This window comes from Lynx canadensis, chromosome D1 (genome assembly GCF_007474595.2).
Source record: "Lynx canadensis isolate LIC74 chromosome D1, mLynCan4.pri.v2, whole genome shotgun sequence".
NCBI classification, from domain to species: Eukaryota; Metazoa; Chordata; class Mammalia; order Carnivora; family Felidae; genus Lynx; species Lynx canadensis.
Genome location: NC_044312.2, coordinates 96260668 through 96274480, shown reverse-complemented (window position 1 = coordinate 96274480; position 13813 = coordinate 96260668). Strand labels below are relative to the sequence as shown.

General features: G+C 41.4%; 1 protein-coding gene across 1 annotated transcript in view; it reads right to left on the bottom strand.

Annotated features, from left to right (window-relative positions):
* Positions 1-1805: 1805 nt before the first annotated feature.
* The window catches only part of TTC17 (tetratricopeptide repeat domain 17), a 128210-nt gene continuing 116202 nt past the window's right edge, over positions 1806-13813 (bottom strand). Inside the window, 3 exon segments of the mRNA XM_030331057.1 lie at positions 1806-2965; positions 5041-5184; positions 6818-6937. Coding sequence (XP_030186917.1) covers positions 2834-2965; positions 5041-5184; positions 6818-6937 — 396 coding nt within the window. The 3' untranslated portion in view covers positions 1806-2833.

Sequence of the window (13813 nt, the reverse complement as noted above, 5' to 3'; positions counted from 1 at the left end):
GTGTGTGTGTGTGTTTGGTAAGGCTTTATATGTCCTTTCAAGTCACTAGTTTTTTTTTTTATTTTTTTTTTTTATTTATTTTTTTTTTTAAAATTTTTTTTTTCAACGTTTATTTATTTTTGGGACAGAGAGAGACAGAGCATGAACGGGGGAGGGGCAGAGAGAGAGGGAGACACAGAATCGGAAACAGGCTCCAGGCTCTGAGCCATCAGCCCAGAGCCTGACGCGGGGCTCGAACTCACGGACCGCGAGATCGTGACCTGGCTGAAGTCGGACGCTTAACCGACTGCGCCACCCAGGCGCCCCTCAAGTCACTAGTTTTAAGGACAGAAATGACACAATCTGACTTCTGTTTTAACAGGTGTCAGGATTACTCTAGGATTTTTGTTTGTTTGTTTTGACTTGATTAATTGGAAGCAGGAAACTCAGATGGGAAGACCAAAGTTAGACAAGACTCCTTGGGAAGGATAAGGAATTCAGTTTTGGACCACGTGAAAATATGGAGTAGACAGTTGGACAAATGAGTTTAGGGCTAATAGGCATCTATCCATGCCTGAGGTATGAATGTGGAAGTCATAAGCACGGAGACAGAATCCGAAACCATGTAACTGGATGAGATCACTAAGGATGGGAAAGAACACAGAGGGGAGCAGAGATGTAAACACTGAGGACCAGGGAATTCAAGCATTATGGGGTCACCAGTCCACATGCCCAACAAACAGAATTCATTCCTGATGAACAAGAAATCATTGTGCGATTTGAAAAGAATACTGAAAATGTTCAAGTAGTTAAAACAAAGACTAGCATCCACCAAACAAGGAGAGATCATGAAACATGAGCAAGCAGATATGATAGAAATGCCACCCAGAAATCCTAAGAGTGAAAAATATCATTATTGCAATAAAAATCTCAATGGGTAAACAGTAGACTAGACACAGCTGACGAGTTAGTGGATTGGAAGACAGAATCGAAGAAACCCACTGGAGTGAAAAACAGAAAGATCAAAATTTCTTCGGGTGGCATTTCTATTAAATACTCTCAAGCTCCTCCCTTCCAGCTAGGAATCACTGTTGGAAGCAGTTTTTTGGTTTTTTTTTAAGTTTGTTTATTTCAGAGAATGAGTGAGTGGGGGAGGGGCAGAGAGAGGAGAGAATCCTAAGCAGGCTCCATGCTGTCCAGCACAGAGCCTGACATGGGGCTCGAACTCATGAACCGTGATCATGACCTGAGGCAAAACCAAGAGTCGTACACTTAACCGACTGAGGCCCCAGGCTCCCCAAGCAGCCACCAAGCTTTTGGATCAGGGTCCAGAAATGGAACAAAACTCTTTAACGTGAAGGAAAAATCATTTATGTCTAGAACTGGGAAAAGATTTGGTGGCAGGCCTGAAGATCTCTGCCAACAAGAAGAGCTAACGTTCACTGGCTGCGTAGTGTGTGCCCGCCCACGACATGACCCTCACCAAGGTTCTCCATGACGCTTACATGGATGAACTTCAGGATCAGTGCTCACCCTGAGGGGATGTGACTTTGTGACTTAGATTATTCTTCCTTTCCCGGGAAGGTCAATTATATACTCAACTCTGAACACTTGCTGATTGTGCATCTTTGCCGGTCAAATGTATCACGCTGATAAGTTCATCAGCCATACAATCTAGCGATGGATTATTTCTCTCCTCACCTTGCTGTTGTGGAAAGAAAGATAAAGATGACCCAGGACTTGAGAGGATCAGATCCAGAGTTATCATTGGCTTCAGAGCTGTCCACGTTAGTCTGGTTTTGAAGAAAAAACACGCTACAGACCTATTTTGCTCATAAACAACTTTTATTTTTGTTCTCAGTATGTGCCCTTGAAGATTCCAAAATGTCTGGAGTTTCTGACTCTCCTGGGACCGGAGGGAAGAGCACTGTATGGAAATACTCAACCTTGGTGCGTCGCTCTCTCCTGAGGAGCTAAGTCTGAAGGCCTCAGAGAGAGGGAGCACACACTCACACCTTATTCCAAGGCGGGTAACACAGTGAACAAAGAATTAGTAAAACATAGACTCGGTCTGTAGAGGGCTTCAAATATACATATTCTATATATATAAACCTGTTATATAGGATTTCAACTTATTGGTTTCCTTGTGATTTGTAAGTAAAGTACAAATGATATAGATGGTGTACATGGCTGATTTCCCCTTCTCAGCCCCCCTCCCTCCCCAACATAAATAACATCACAAAGGTCAGGTGATCCTAAGAGTTTCTGTTGTTGTAAATATTTTGTTTTAAAAATCATTTCCCCTTCCTCCCCTGCAAACTACCTCTGAGAGTTTGTAACATAGCAGCATGGAACGGACGCGACCGAGGACAGCATGGATCTAATGGGGAGAGCGCACAACGTTGCTTCTCACTGGCACCAGATGGGCTTTTGCATTTCCACTGACAACAGAGGCTACGACAGGAAGCAGAGAATGTGCAACGCGGTTTCATCCTCCGCCCGAGAGGAGGCTGGCTGGACCACTGAAGAAAGCCCTAAAGGCATCGAGGTTTTGGAGACAGAGCGCAGCTCCAGAAACGTCTTGGCTCAGTATTTACACGGTATCTTTCGGCTGCATTTTCCTTTTGAGAAATCTGTGTTGCGGAGGTTGGCTGGGGGAAAGAAGGAACTTAAAAACAAAACAAAACCAATTCCCACATATGTAAAAGTCCTGTTTTAAGTCTTACTCAGTTATTCTCACACACGTCATTAAAAGTAGATACTGACAATGATTGGTTTCTTTTCTTATTTTTTTTTTTTTTAAGAGCATGAAGGGAGAGAGAGAGAGAAGAGAGAGAGAGAGAGGAGGGATGCACTAGGGAGAGCGCCGTCCCTTCTTCAGCATTAAGTGACACTGGATAGTCTGGATTCGGTTCTTGGCCGGAACAAACTCAGGCTGCAGCTTTAGTGTCGATTCATACCACACCAGTGCTTTTTCAAACTCTTCCTGTGAGAGGCAAAGGGACAGACGTGAGAGGGATACCCAGCTAAATATGTGTCATCACTGGTTTCTTCTCGAGAAGCACCTCTGTGCCAGTCGCAATCCTGCTGTATTTTCTCAATAGGTCTACATCTCTGAGGAAAACTCCGAGGTCTGGAAGGAAACAACTACCTCCACCCCCAAGGTACAATATCACAAAGAAAATGAAGGCAGAGCCCAAGAGCCAAAATGGAAGGGGAGATCACCTTTACAAAAGTCTGACCCAACACTGGGAGGCATCCTGGAGGTAACAGTGAGAGCCATCATTCCTGAGTACCTGCCCTGTGCCGGGCCCTGTGCTGGGTGCTTTACAAAATCCCTCCATTTAATCTCACAGAAACTTCTAGAACTATGCCTGGCAAATGCTCCTTATGCATCTGCCTGAAGTTTTGTTACTACAGCTAGAGAGATGGAAGTAAAGTCAGGTATCTCAAAGTCAGGTATTTTAGATTTTCAAACAGCTTTTTTGTTCTCTCTAGTGTTTAAAAATACAAACATTGTTTGGAAATGATCACGGCCATTTTGAAGGCATTAATCTTTTACGTAGACCAACACTCTCAAAGAAGAGCCCAAACCAACTGGTTGAATGACGCCTCCTAGGCAAGTGAGAGGCAGAATTTCTCATTCACAGTAGCAAATTTCACATTTACTGGGGACAAAAATAGATTCTTTGATTTTAAGAAGCAGAGAGGGAAATCTGCACATTCAGCAATACCTACCTGGCCAAATTATACTTGCCGCCTTTCAAGTCAAGGATGACACATAAAACTTAGAGCTTTAAGCTGCTTATTCTATTAGCCTTTACTGAGAATACCTTGGGTATTGCCCCATGTGAGACACCCAGCTTTAGATGCAAGTGCAAGGCATGATCCTAATGTTAAATTCAGCTATGACAGCTTCTAGAGGACCCCTGGGATTTTAAGTTCTGAAATTGGTCCTTGTTTCTGACCAGAACAAGGGTTCCGGATGATGGCTTTGGTATTTTCTCAGTAAATGGGATCCCATGTAACCAGTGGCACTCCAGCATTCATTAAACATTTGAAGAGACCTGGTATGTGCCAAACACTGTGAAGTGCTAGGAACGGAAAGATGAAGAGGAGTCTCTTCTCCAAGGAGCTCCTCGTCTAGGGGAGAGACGGACACTTAAAAAAGATTATAAAACAAGGTGAAAATGTGGCAAGAAAAACATGCACAGGGCATCATGAGTGCAATGGCAGGTACCTAGCCCAACCTGAAAGGCAAGAGAATACGAGTGTTTATGTCCATGTGAGCATTAGGTGAGTTTTTCTGGCTCCAGAAAACTCTGACACTATTGTTAGTGTTAAATTCATGTGGAGGAGCTACACAGTGCAAATACTTAGGTGAGTTTCATGTACTATATTTTTATCTTATTTTTAAAAATGCTTATCTATTTATTTGAGAGAGAGAGAGAGAGAGAGAGAGAGAGAGAGAGAACAGGGGAGGGGCAGACAGAGAGGGAGACCTAGAATCCCAAGCAAGTTCCATGCTGTCAGTATAGAGCCTGATGAGGGGCTTGAACTCATGAACCATGAGATCCATGACCTGAGCCGAAATCAAAGAGTCAAAGGCTTAGTTGACTGAGCCACCTGGGAGCCCCTTATGTACTGTATTTTTTTTTTTTAATTTTCAAATGTTTTTATTTATTTTTGAGAGAGAGAGAGACAGAGCATGAGCAGGGGAGGGGCAGAGAGAGAGGGAGACACAGAATCTGAAGCAGGCTCCAGGCTCTGAGCTGTCAGCACAGAGCCCGACGCGGGGCTCGAACCCACGGACCGTGAGATCATGACCTGAGCTGAAGTCGTATGCTCAAGCGACTGAGCCACCCAGGTGCCCCTATGTACTGTCTTTTTAATGCACAAACCCTTTAGCCATAAAATATACCTTTGGTGGACCTAGCAATTTCAGACACAAAATGTACAGGAAACTGGAGGACACTGATAGTCAAGGAAGTTTTGGAATCAAAGGTGTGCCCGGGAGAGAGGGGCAGAGTCGGTGTGCTCTGCCCCCACTACCAATCTCACCATTGCCACGTAGACGTTGCCCAGCGTGAAGTGGTTCACAGCAAAGTGCGGCGCGATCTCTACTGCCATGGTGGCTACTATGACAGCGTCGTTCCAGAGCTTGGCATTGTGCAAGATATTAGCCAGGCTAATCAGGGGCACATCCTGGGAACAGAAGGAGAATGGTGAGAAGGGAAGGATACTGGTTTTTGAGCTTTCATTCTTAGTTGTTCATAAATAATGCAGTAGGTTTTTCCTGGTCAGTGACTGAGTAATGCAACTGAACCTGCTGGTCTTCTATTTGCTACTGGCCTGTGATAGATAAGGCGATTGCTCGAGAATATAAACCAATGCATTACTTCTTCATTAGGAAAGTCTAGCCTCAAAACACAATGCAGAAATGTCAACTGAGTAAACAATCTGCTTAGTGAAGTTGGTGGTTTACGTTCTGGTATAAGCTCCCATCTTGTTGCAGATTGGTAATAAACGGCTCATGGACTGACACCTGTCCATAGACCACACACTCTGAGTCATGCTGTCACAGAGTCAAAGTGCCTTCTGCAAGGTCCACAGCATCATCTGCTTGAAGCAGGGGCTGGTGAACTTTGGCCTACAGGCCAAATCTAGCTGGCTGCCTGTTTCTGTAAGGTTTTATTGGAATGTAACCATTCCCATTCTTTTACGTATTTCTGTGGCTGTTTTATGCTACCATGGCAGAACTGAGTGGCAAGAACAGAGGCCGTCTGACCTACACAGCCTAAATTTCTTAGCGTGTGGCCCTTTACAGAAAACATTCTCTGACCCCTGACCTAGAGTGTTGGCCCTTGCTGCTGTCTAGCAGTACAGAGCACAGGATGATAGGCTGAACAAGTAGCGACATTTTTATCATCACAAATATTTATGTCCTTTAAATGTGTTACCCAAGCAATTACCACCTGAATCACACAGTCTGGAGTTCTATAGGAGATACAGAAGACACAGGAAAGGAGGACCCCTCTGTCCTTACTGGACACTCGCAGAGCGCAGGGCATTACGTGAGGCCACAGAGGTCTCATAACCTGCCCAAGGTCACAAAGCTACCAAGGGGCCCAGCTGCATTTGGAACTCAACAGTGCCTAAAAGGAAAGGTGAGCTCCTTCCACCACTCATGAAGACATGAGCCATGTCATCAGGAAGTAGGAGATGTGGAGATTAATGCAGAACTTAGCACATGTGGACACAAATGTGCTGTTAAAAAGCTGAACATTCTCAGTCATCATAACTACAACTGGCATTTTTGAAAAGACCGATGTTACACTGAGTTAGCAGGGCTTTTTGAAGTTTTCGTTTTTGTGGAAAAGGTGAAGTCAGATGAAGACCAGGAACTGGCCGATATATAAGAAGAGATGGAAACTGCTTCAGTTTCTGTGTCTGGAAGCAAGCTTAAGTCAGCAGTCTAAGCAAAACAAGTGTAACAGGCTTCCAGGCCTCTGGGGATGAGCTAAACCCAGAACGACTTGCAGGGTGACAGGCTGCCTAGGCCAGTATGTTTTATGCCAGGTGGCTCTGAATAGAAAGAAACACCTTCCAGTGATTCTGAAGACCTTCCCCCAAGTCCCCATTTGCTGAGGCAGGAAGGCATGGTGGTGGGTATAACGTCCAGGCTTGTGGTAGCATAAGTGGGGTCATAGGTTCTTCTAGCCTATGCTATTTTGCCACTTTCTTACTGGCTAAGAATGAGGACGGCTAGTTGAAACCTCAGAATAAACAATGGAAAGGACCAAGAGACAGAAATTCACACCTTCTGAGTCCCACTCACCTTCATCTGGTGTGGAGCATAGTGGAGGGCCTGGCGGAGGCAGTCAATTGCCTTCTTTCCTTGGCCTTTTACTCTCCAGTAGAGGGCTGCCATGCTGGAAAGGACCCAGGATGTCTGGTTCTACAAAGGAATGGTCAGTTGAAGCTGGTGTCTCTTAAACATACGAATTTACCACCAAGACTCAGAACAGTAACATGCATTCATGACCACTGAGTACTTACTAGGTGCTGGAGGCAGCCACACATGTGCATCCTCAGTAACCCTAACAGCCATCCTACGAGCTTAATACTGATATCACAGCCTTTTATAGATAAGAAAACTATGACTCAAAGAGATTGTCTTGTCCCAATCCGCTCAACTATTAAATAGCAGAACTATGTTTCATGCCCATGATCTTTTGGAATTAAATTTACTTAAGTTTTTGAACAGGTAACTCATTTACATGTTTCAAAGACCAGAAGGTATGCAAAGTTATACAGTGAAAAGTCTCCTTCCCATTCATGTCTCTATTGTATACAAGTAAACAGTATTTTTAGTTTCCTATGTAACTTTCCAGGGTTTCTTTATGCTTTATATAAGCAAATATGAATACAGGTTGATACTCCCATCTTTTCACATGAGGTCACGTATTACTTATATAAAAGGTAACATTCACTTGCACTTTGTTTTCTTCACTAAACAATACACCTTGGAGTTCTCGCCACATCAGTGTATGGAAAGCCTCCTCGTTCTTTTATTATCAGCTGCATTATTATTCATTGTATGGATGTTCCGTTATTTATTTAACTAGTTTCTTATGAATGAATACTCCTCTCTCCCCCAATTTTTTACTATTACAAACATCACTGAAAAAATAACCTTAGGTATAGTTTTGCATTTGTGCCCGTGAATTTGTAGGATACATTTCCAGATGTGGACAAGGGAATACACATGTCATTTTGATAGATACCATCACACTGCCCTCCATAGGACTGTAACAATTCCTCACCAGAAATACATGTGTCCCTGTTTTGTTATAGCCTCACCACAGTCTGTTATTAAACTCTTGGACTCTTGGAGAGGTAAAGAATGTGGTTTAAATCTGCATTTCCCTTCTTATGAATGGAACTGACCATCCTTTCATGTTTGACAGCCCTTTGTATTTCCTTTCTGTGAAGTAGCTGCTCTTATATTTTGTTAAGAGGCCTTTATCTTCTCTCTTTGAAAAAGCTCTTTATTTATTAGAGATTAGTTCCCTGCCTATGATATGAATTACAGATACATTCTCTCAGTTTTCTGAAGTCCACTTTTGGACCTATGGTGCTTTTTGTGATATAGATTTTGATTTCTGCGTAGCTCAGCTTATTAATTTGGATGGTCTCTGGATTTTCAGTTGTTGCCGAGAAGGCCTCATATTATCAATAAATTTTACCATGTTTTTTTCCCCAGAACTTTTATAGTTTTATTTTTCACATTAAAATTTTTTTTAATGTTTTTTATTTTTGAGACAGAGACAGACAGAGAGCGAGCGAGCAGGGGAGGGGCAGAGAGAAGGAGACAGAATCTGAAGCAGGCTCCAGGCTCTGAGCCGTCAGCAAAGAGCCTGACCCAGGGCTTATACTCACAAACCCTGAGATCATGGCCTGAGCCAAAGTCGGATGCTTAACCGACTGAGCTACCCAGGTGCCCCTTATTTTTCACATTTAAATCTTTGATCCATTTGAAATTTAACTTGGTGTTAAAGAAAAGATATGGCTCCAATTTTATTTTTTTCCAGATGGCTACTAAGTTGTCCCAATAATATTTAATGAATAATTCATCCCTCCTCCCACACCAAGATGCTACCTCTACCATACACAAAATTTCAGTACTTAATTTAGGTCTCATTTTGGATTTTCCTTTTGATGGATGGACTCTCAGCCAATACAGATGAAGCAATCAGAAAACTTACCCTGCTTTCTACTTTCTTTCTTTCTTCCAGTCTAATTTTTGGCAATTTTATCATTCTTCATTGTCAGGGCATATAGTATTTATATTCCGTTCTATCACTCTATTTCCCAGTTTTGTTTTCCAATTGGTTCTGCAGTTAAATATATTCACTGATCATTGACATTACTTTTGTGTGGCTTCCCCAATCATCTTGTGGTTGGCTGAGGTTCAGCCCAATACTATTGATGGGAACAATATTCTTTGCAATTTTTGTTATGGGCTGAATCGTGCTCCACCAAAATTCATGTTGAAATCTCAACCTTTCGTACCTCAAAATATAACTGTATTTGGACAGAAGGTCTTTAAGGAGGTAATTAAGTTAAAATGAGGCCGTCAGTGTGAGGCCTTAATCCAACACCACTGGGTTTCTATGAAGGATTTATAGAAGAGGAAGAGATACATCAGGGTCGTGTGCACAGGGGGATGACCCTGTGGAGGGGCGGTGAGAGGCTAGCCATCTGAAGTCAAGGGGGGAGGCCTCAGAGGAAACCGACCCTGTCAGCACCTGGATCCTGGACCTGTGGCCTCCAGGAATGTGAGAAAACACATTTCAACTGTTTAAGGCACCCAGTCTGTGGTGCTTTGTTACGGTAGCCCTAGCAAGTTAATATAACCATATGTGTTCAAAACTTTCTGTCTGCAGCCTTCATACCTGAAGGACAGCTGGTTGGATACAAAACCATGGCTCCTTCTTTCCTTGAATAATGTGTTGGCATTCCTCCATTGCTACTTGGCTTGGATGACTGCTGCAGAGAAATCTGAAGCTGCCTGATTTATTCTCCCCTCAGTGATTTGATCCTGTTGACTGGCTCCTCGAAAGGATTCTTTTTTTAAAACTAAAATGATCTTTCTTTAATGCCAATATTTCACACATACAAAAGAACATATTTATATAATTACGTGTATACATAGTAATCATATAAAAATATATACTTCTGCTATAAAGCATAAAATAATGAATATCCCAGAAGCTACCACCCTAGTGAAGAATGAACTTGCATCTACCTGTGTGTGCCTTCCCTGTTCCATCCTCTTGCCTTTTCTTCAGAGACACACACTATCCTAAATGCTGGGTCTGTTATTCCATTGCTGTTTTAAACACTGTCCCATCACACACACACACACACACACACACACACACGCTTCAACGATATTTAATACTTAGTGTGCTTCTTCCTGTGCATTATAACAGTGGTATAATACTGTAAGGAGTCTTCTGGGACTTGAAGTTTCTACTCAACACTATTTCTAAAATTCATCCATGTTGTGTATAGCTTGTAGCTCATTCAACAGCTTTGCTGCATGGTTAAATGTCCACTAGGTGAATATACTAGAATGTATTTATCCATTTTCTGTAGATGAGGGCTCTGAGTTACTTCCTGTTTTTACGTTTCCTGTTGCAAATAAAAGTGCAGAATTTCTCCAGTGTAGAGTAGACATCCAGGAGTAGGATTGTTGGTTCACAAGATATGCAAATGTCCAACATAACATGAGAATGTGAAAGTGTTCCCTAAAGGTGTTATACGATCTATAATCCCATCAGCAATGTATAAGAGTGCTTCTTGCTTTATATCCTTTCTAATTCTTGGTATCATCAGTGGGGGTAAAAGAGCATCTTACTGTGGTCTTAGTTTGCATTTACTGATCATTAGTGAGACTAAAAATTGTTTCTTGGTGTTTATTGGCCGTACACATCTTTTTTTCAGTGAAATGTCTGTTAATATCTTTTATATCTTTCCATTTTATTATTTATCTTTCTCATCAATTTATTTATATGTTCTGCATATCAGTCCTTGTAGGTTGAATATGTTATACATTTTTTCTCTCTGTCTTCTAATTTAAAAAATGTCTTCAGGGGCCTGGGTGGTGCAGTCGGTTAAGCGTCCGACTTCAGCCAGGTCACGATCTCGCGGTCCGTGAGTTCGAGCCCCGCGTCAGGCTCTGGGGCTGATGGCTCAGAGCCTGGAGCCTGTTTCCGATTCTGTGTCTCCCTCTCTCTCTGCCCCTCCCCCGTTCATGCTCTGTCTCTCTCTGTCCCAAAAATAAATAAACGTTGAAAAAAAATTTTATAAAAAAATTAAAAAAAATGTCTTCAATTTACAAAAATGGAAACTTTAAAAATAGTTGAACTTATTCATATTTTCTCTTCTAGTTTGTGCTTTTATATCTTAAGAAATCATCTTATTCCAAGGCCAGAAAGATCACCTCCTACATTTTACTCTAATTAAAAAAAATTTTTTTAATGTTTATTTATTATTTATTTATTTAAATTTTTTTTTCAACATTTATTTATTTTTGGGACAGAGAGAGACAGAGCATGAACGGGGGAGGGGCAGAGAGAGAGGGAGACACAGAATCGGAAACAGGCTCCAGGCTCTGAGCCATCAGCCCAGAGCCTGACGCGGGGCTCGAACTCCCGGACCGCGAGATCGTGACCTGGCTGAAGTCGGACGCTTAACCGACTGCGCCACCCAGGCGCCCCATAATGTTTATTTATTTTTGACAGAGCACAAGTGGGGGAGGGGCAGAGAGCGAGGGAGACAGAATCTAAAGCAGGCTCCAGGCTCCGAGCTGTCAGCACAGAGCCCAACATGGGGATCGAACCCACAAACCGTGAGATCATGACCTGAGCCGAAGTCGGATGCCCAACCGACTGAGCCACTTAGGCGCCCCTCAGGTGCCCCATTTTACTCTAAATTTTAAAGTTCTGTCCTTGATACTCATGGGATTCCTTTGTTAAGTGATGAGGTGAGGATGGAATTAGCTCAGCACTGCCCAGCACAGCTTCCTGCAAAACCCCCTCTCTCCCTATTGATCCTCCACGGTCCCATGTATGTCAGAGTCGACTTCTGGGCTTTCTATTTAGTTCCTCCTGGTCATTATTTCTGTTTATCCTTGAGCACATGGCATTAGGTCTTGCTTTATAATTTTTCATAAAGGTGAGGCAATTCTCACACCCTAATTTTTTTAGTGTCATGTCTATTCCTTTACCCTTCCATATAAATATAAAGGTCTGCTTTTCAAGTGTCATAAAAAAAAAAAAGCTTGTTATTTTGATTATAACAGCATTGACTCTATAAATCAAACTGGGGAAAAGTGACATGTTTATGATGTGTGTTGTCTTATCCATGAACATTATATATCTCTCTGCTTATTTAGGTCTTTTAAAATGCCTTTCAATAAAGTTTTATCACTTTGTGCAGACAAGGCATACAAATTTTTGTTAGATTTACTACTGGGAGGTTTATATTTTTGTAACAATGGAAATACATTCTGAAAATTATGTTTTCTAATACTTTGTGCTGCTATATAGAAATGCAGTTTTTTATCGACTTTATAGGCAGCCATCTTGACAAAAATGCTGTTATTTCTTTAAAAAAATTTTTTAATGCTTATTTATTATTGAGAGACAGAGAGAGACAGAGCATGAGCATGGGAGGGGCAGGGAGGGGGAAGACACAGGCACAGCTGTCAGCACAGAGCCTGATGCGGGGCCGGGCAGGGGGGGGAAGACACAGGCACAGCTGTCAGCACAGAGCCTGATGCGGGGCTTGAACTCACAAACCGCGAGATCGTGACCTGAGCCGAGGTTGGAGGCTTAACCAACTGAGCCACCCAGGCACCCCAAAAATGCTGTTAGTTCTAAAAATTTGTCTGTAGCTTCTTCTGGTTTGCTATGTAGATAATCACATCATTTCTCAATAAGATTTTGGGTTTTTTCTTCCTAATATTTATGCCATTAATTTCTTTTTCTTGATTTACTGTACTTGCTAGGACTTTTTAAATTTTGTTAATGTTTATTTTTTTGAGAGAGAGAGAGAGAGAGAGAGAGAGAGAGAGAGAGAGAGAGATAGAATTTGAAGCAGGCTTCAGGATCTGAGCTGTCAGCACAGAGCTGGATGTAGGGCCTTGAACTCATGAACCGCAGGATCAGGACCTGAGCTGAAGTCAGATGTTTAACTGACTAAGCCATCCAGGTGCCCCACTAGGACTTTTGATACAAGTTTGAAAAAACAGTGGTGATGGTGGGCATTCTCTTTTCTGATTTCAAAGAATTATTTTAAATATTTCCATTAAGATTCATCTTTGCTGTAGATATTTTGTTGATTCTTCTCATCAGATTAAGGAAGTCCTGGTCTATTCTTAATTTGCATTAGCTTTACATCATGGATGGTATTGCAGAAATGCAATCTATTGAAAAAATTTCATAATTCTTTAATTTGGTTGATGAAATACAAGGTTTGCCTAAAGTTAGACCAGTTTTGTATTTCTGGAGTAAACCCAACTTGATCAAGGTGCACCTTGTTAAAGAAAAACATACGCAATTGGATTTAGTCTGTTAATATTTGGCTTATGGTTTTGATACCTATGTTTATAAGTGACCTTAGTGTATTACTTTTCTTTTGCATAATGTCTTTGCCTAGTTTTGCTTTCAAGATTACAGTAGTCTCATCTCAAGGAATTGGGAAATTGTTCCCTTTTCTGCTGTCCAGAAGAGTCTGTTTATATTGAGATAGTGTAATTCTCAAAAGTTTGGTAGAATTCACATATAAAATCAATAGACCTTGCTGTGTTCTTTGTGAGAAGATTTTTTAAAGACACTGCTTTCATTTGAGTTATAATACCCAAATCAATTTGGGTAATTACATTTTTCTAGAAATTTGTCTTCTTTACAATTGTTTTCAAATTTGTTGGCATAAAATTGGTAATTGTATCACTGTCTTATCTTTTTAGCTGTTGCTATGCTTCCCTTTTACCTCAATCTTGGTTATTTATGCTTTATTTTTTCTTGATTAATTTTGCCCGAACAGTGCTTCAAAGAAACAACTTTTGGACTGTTGATTTCTATTTCATTGATTTATGCACCTAATAATAGAACTTAAAAATGCTTACATAATCACTAAATTCTACTCCTGAAATCATTATTATCCTACATGTTAACTTGCATTTAAATAAAAACTTAAAAATACATATATATAAATTAAAAAAAAAAAGCATACCATGGATACCAAATAGCCATTGATACAC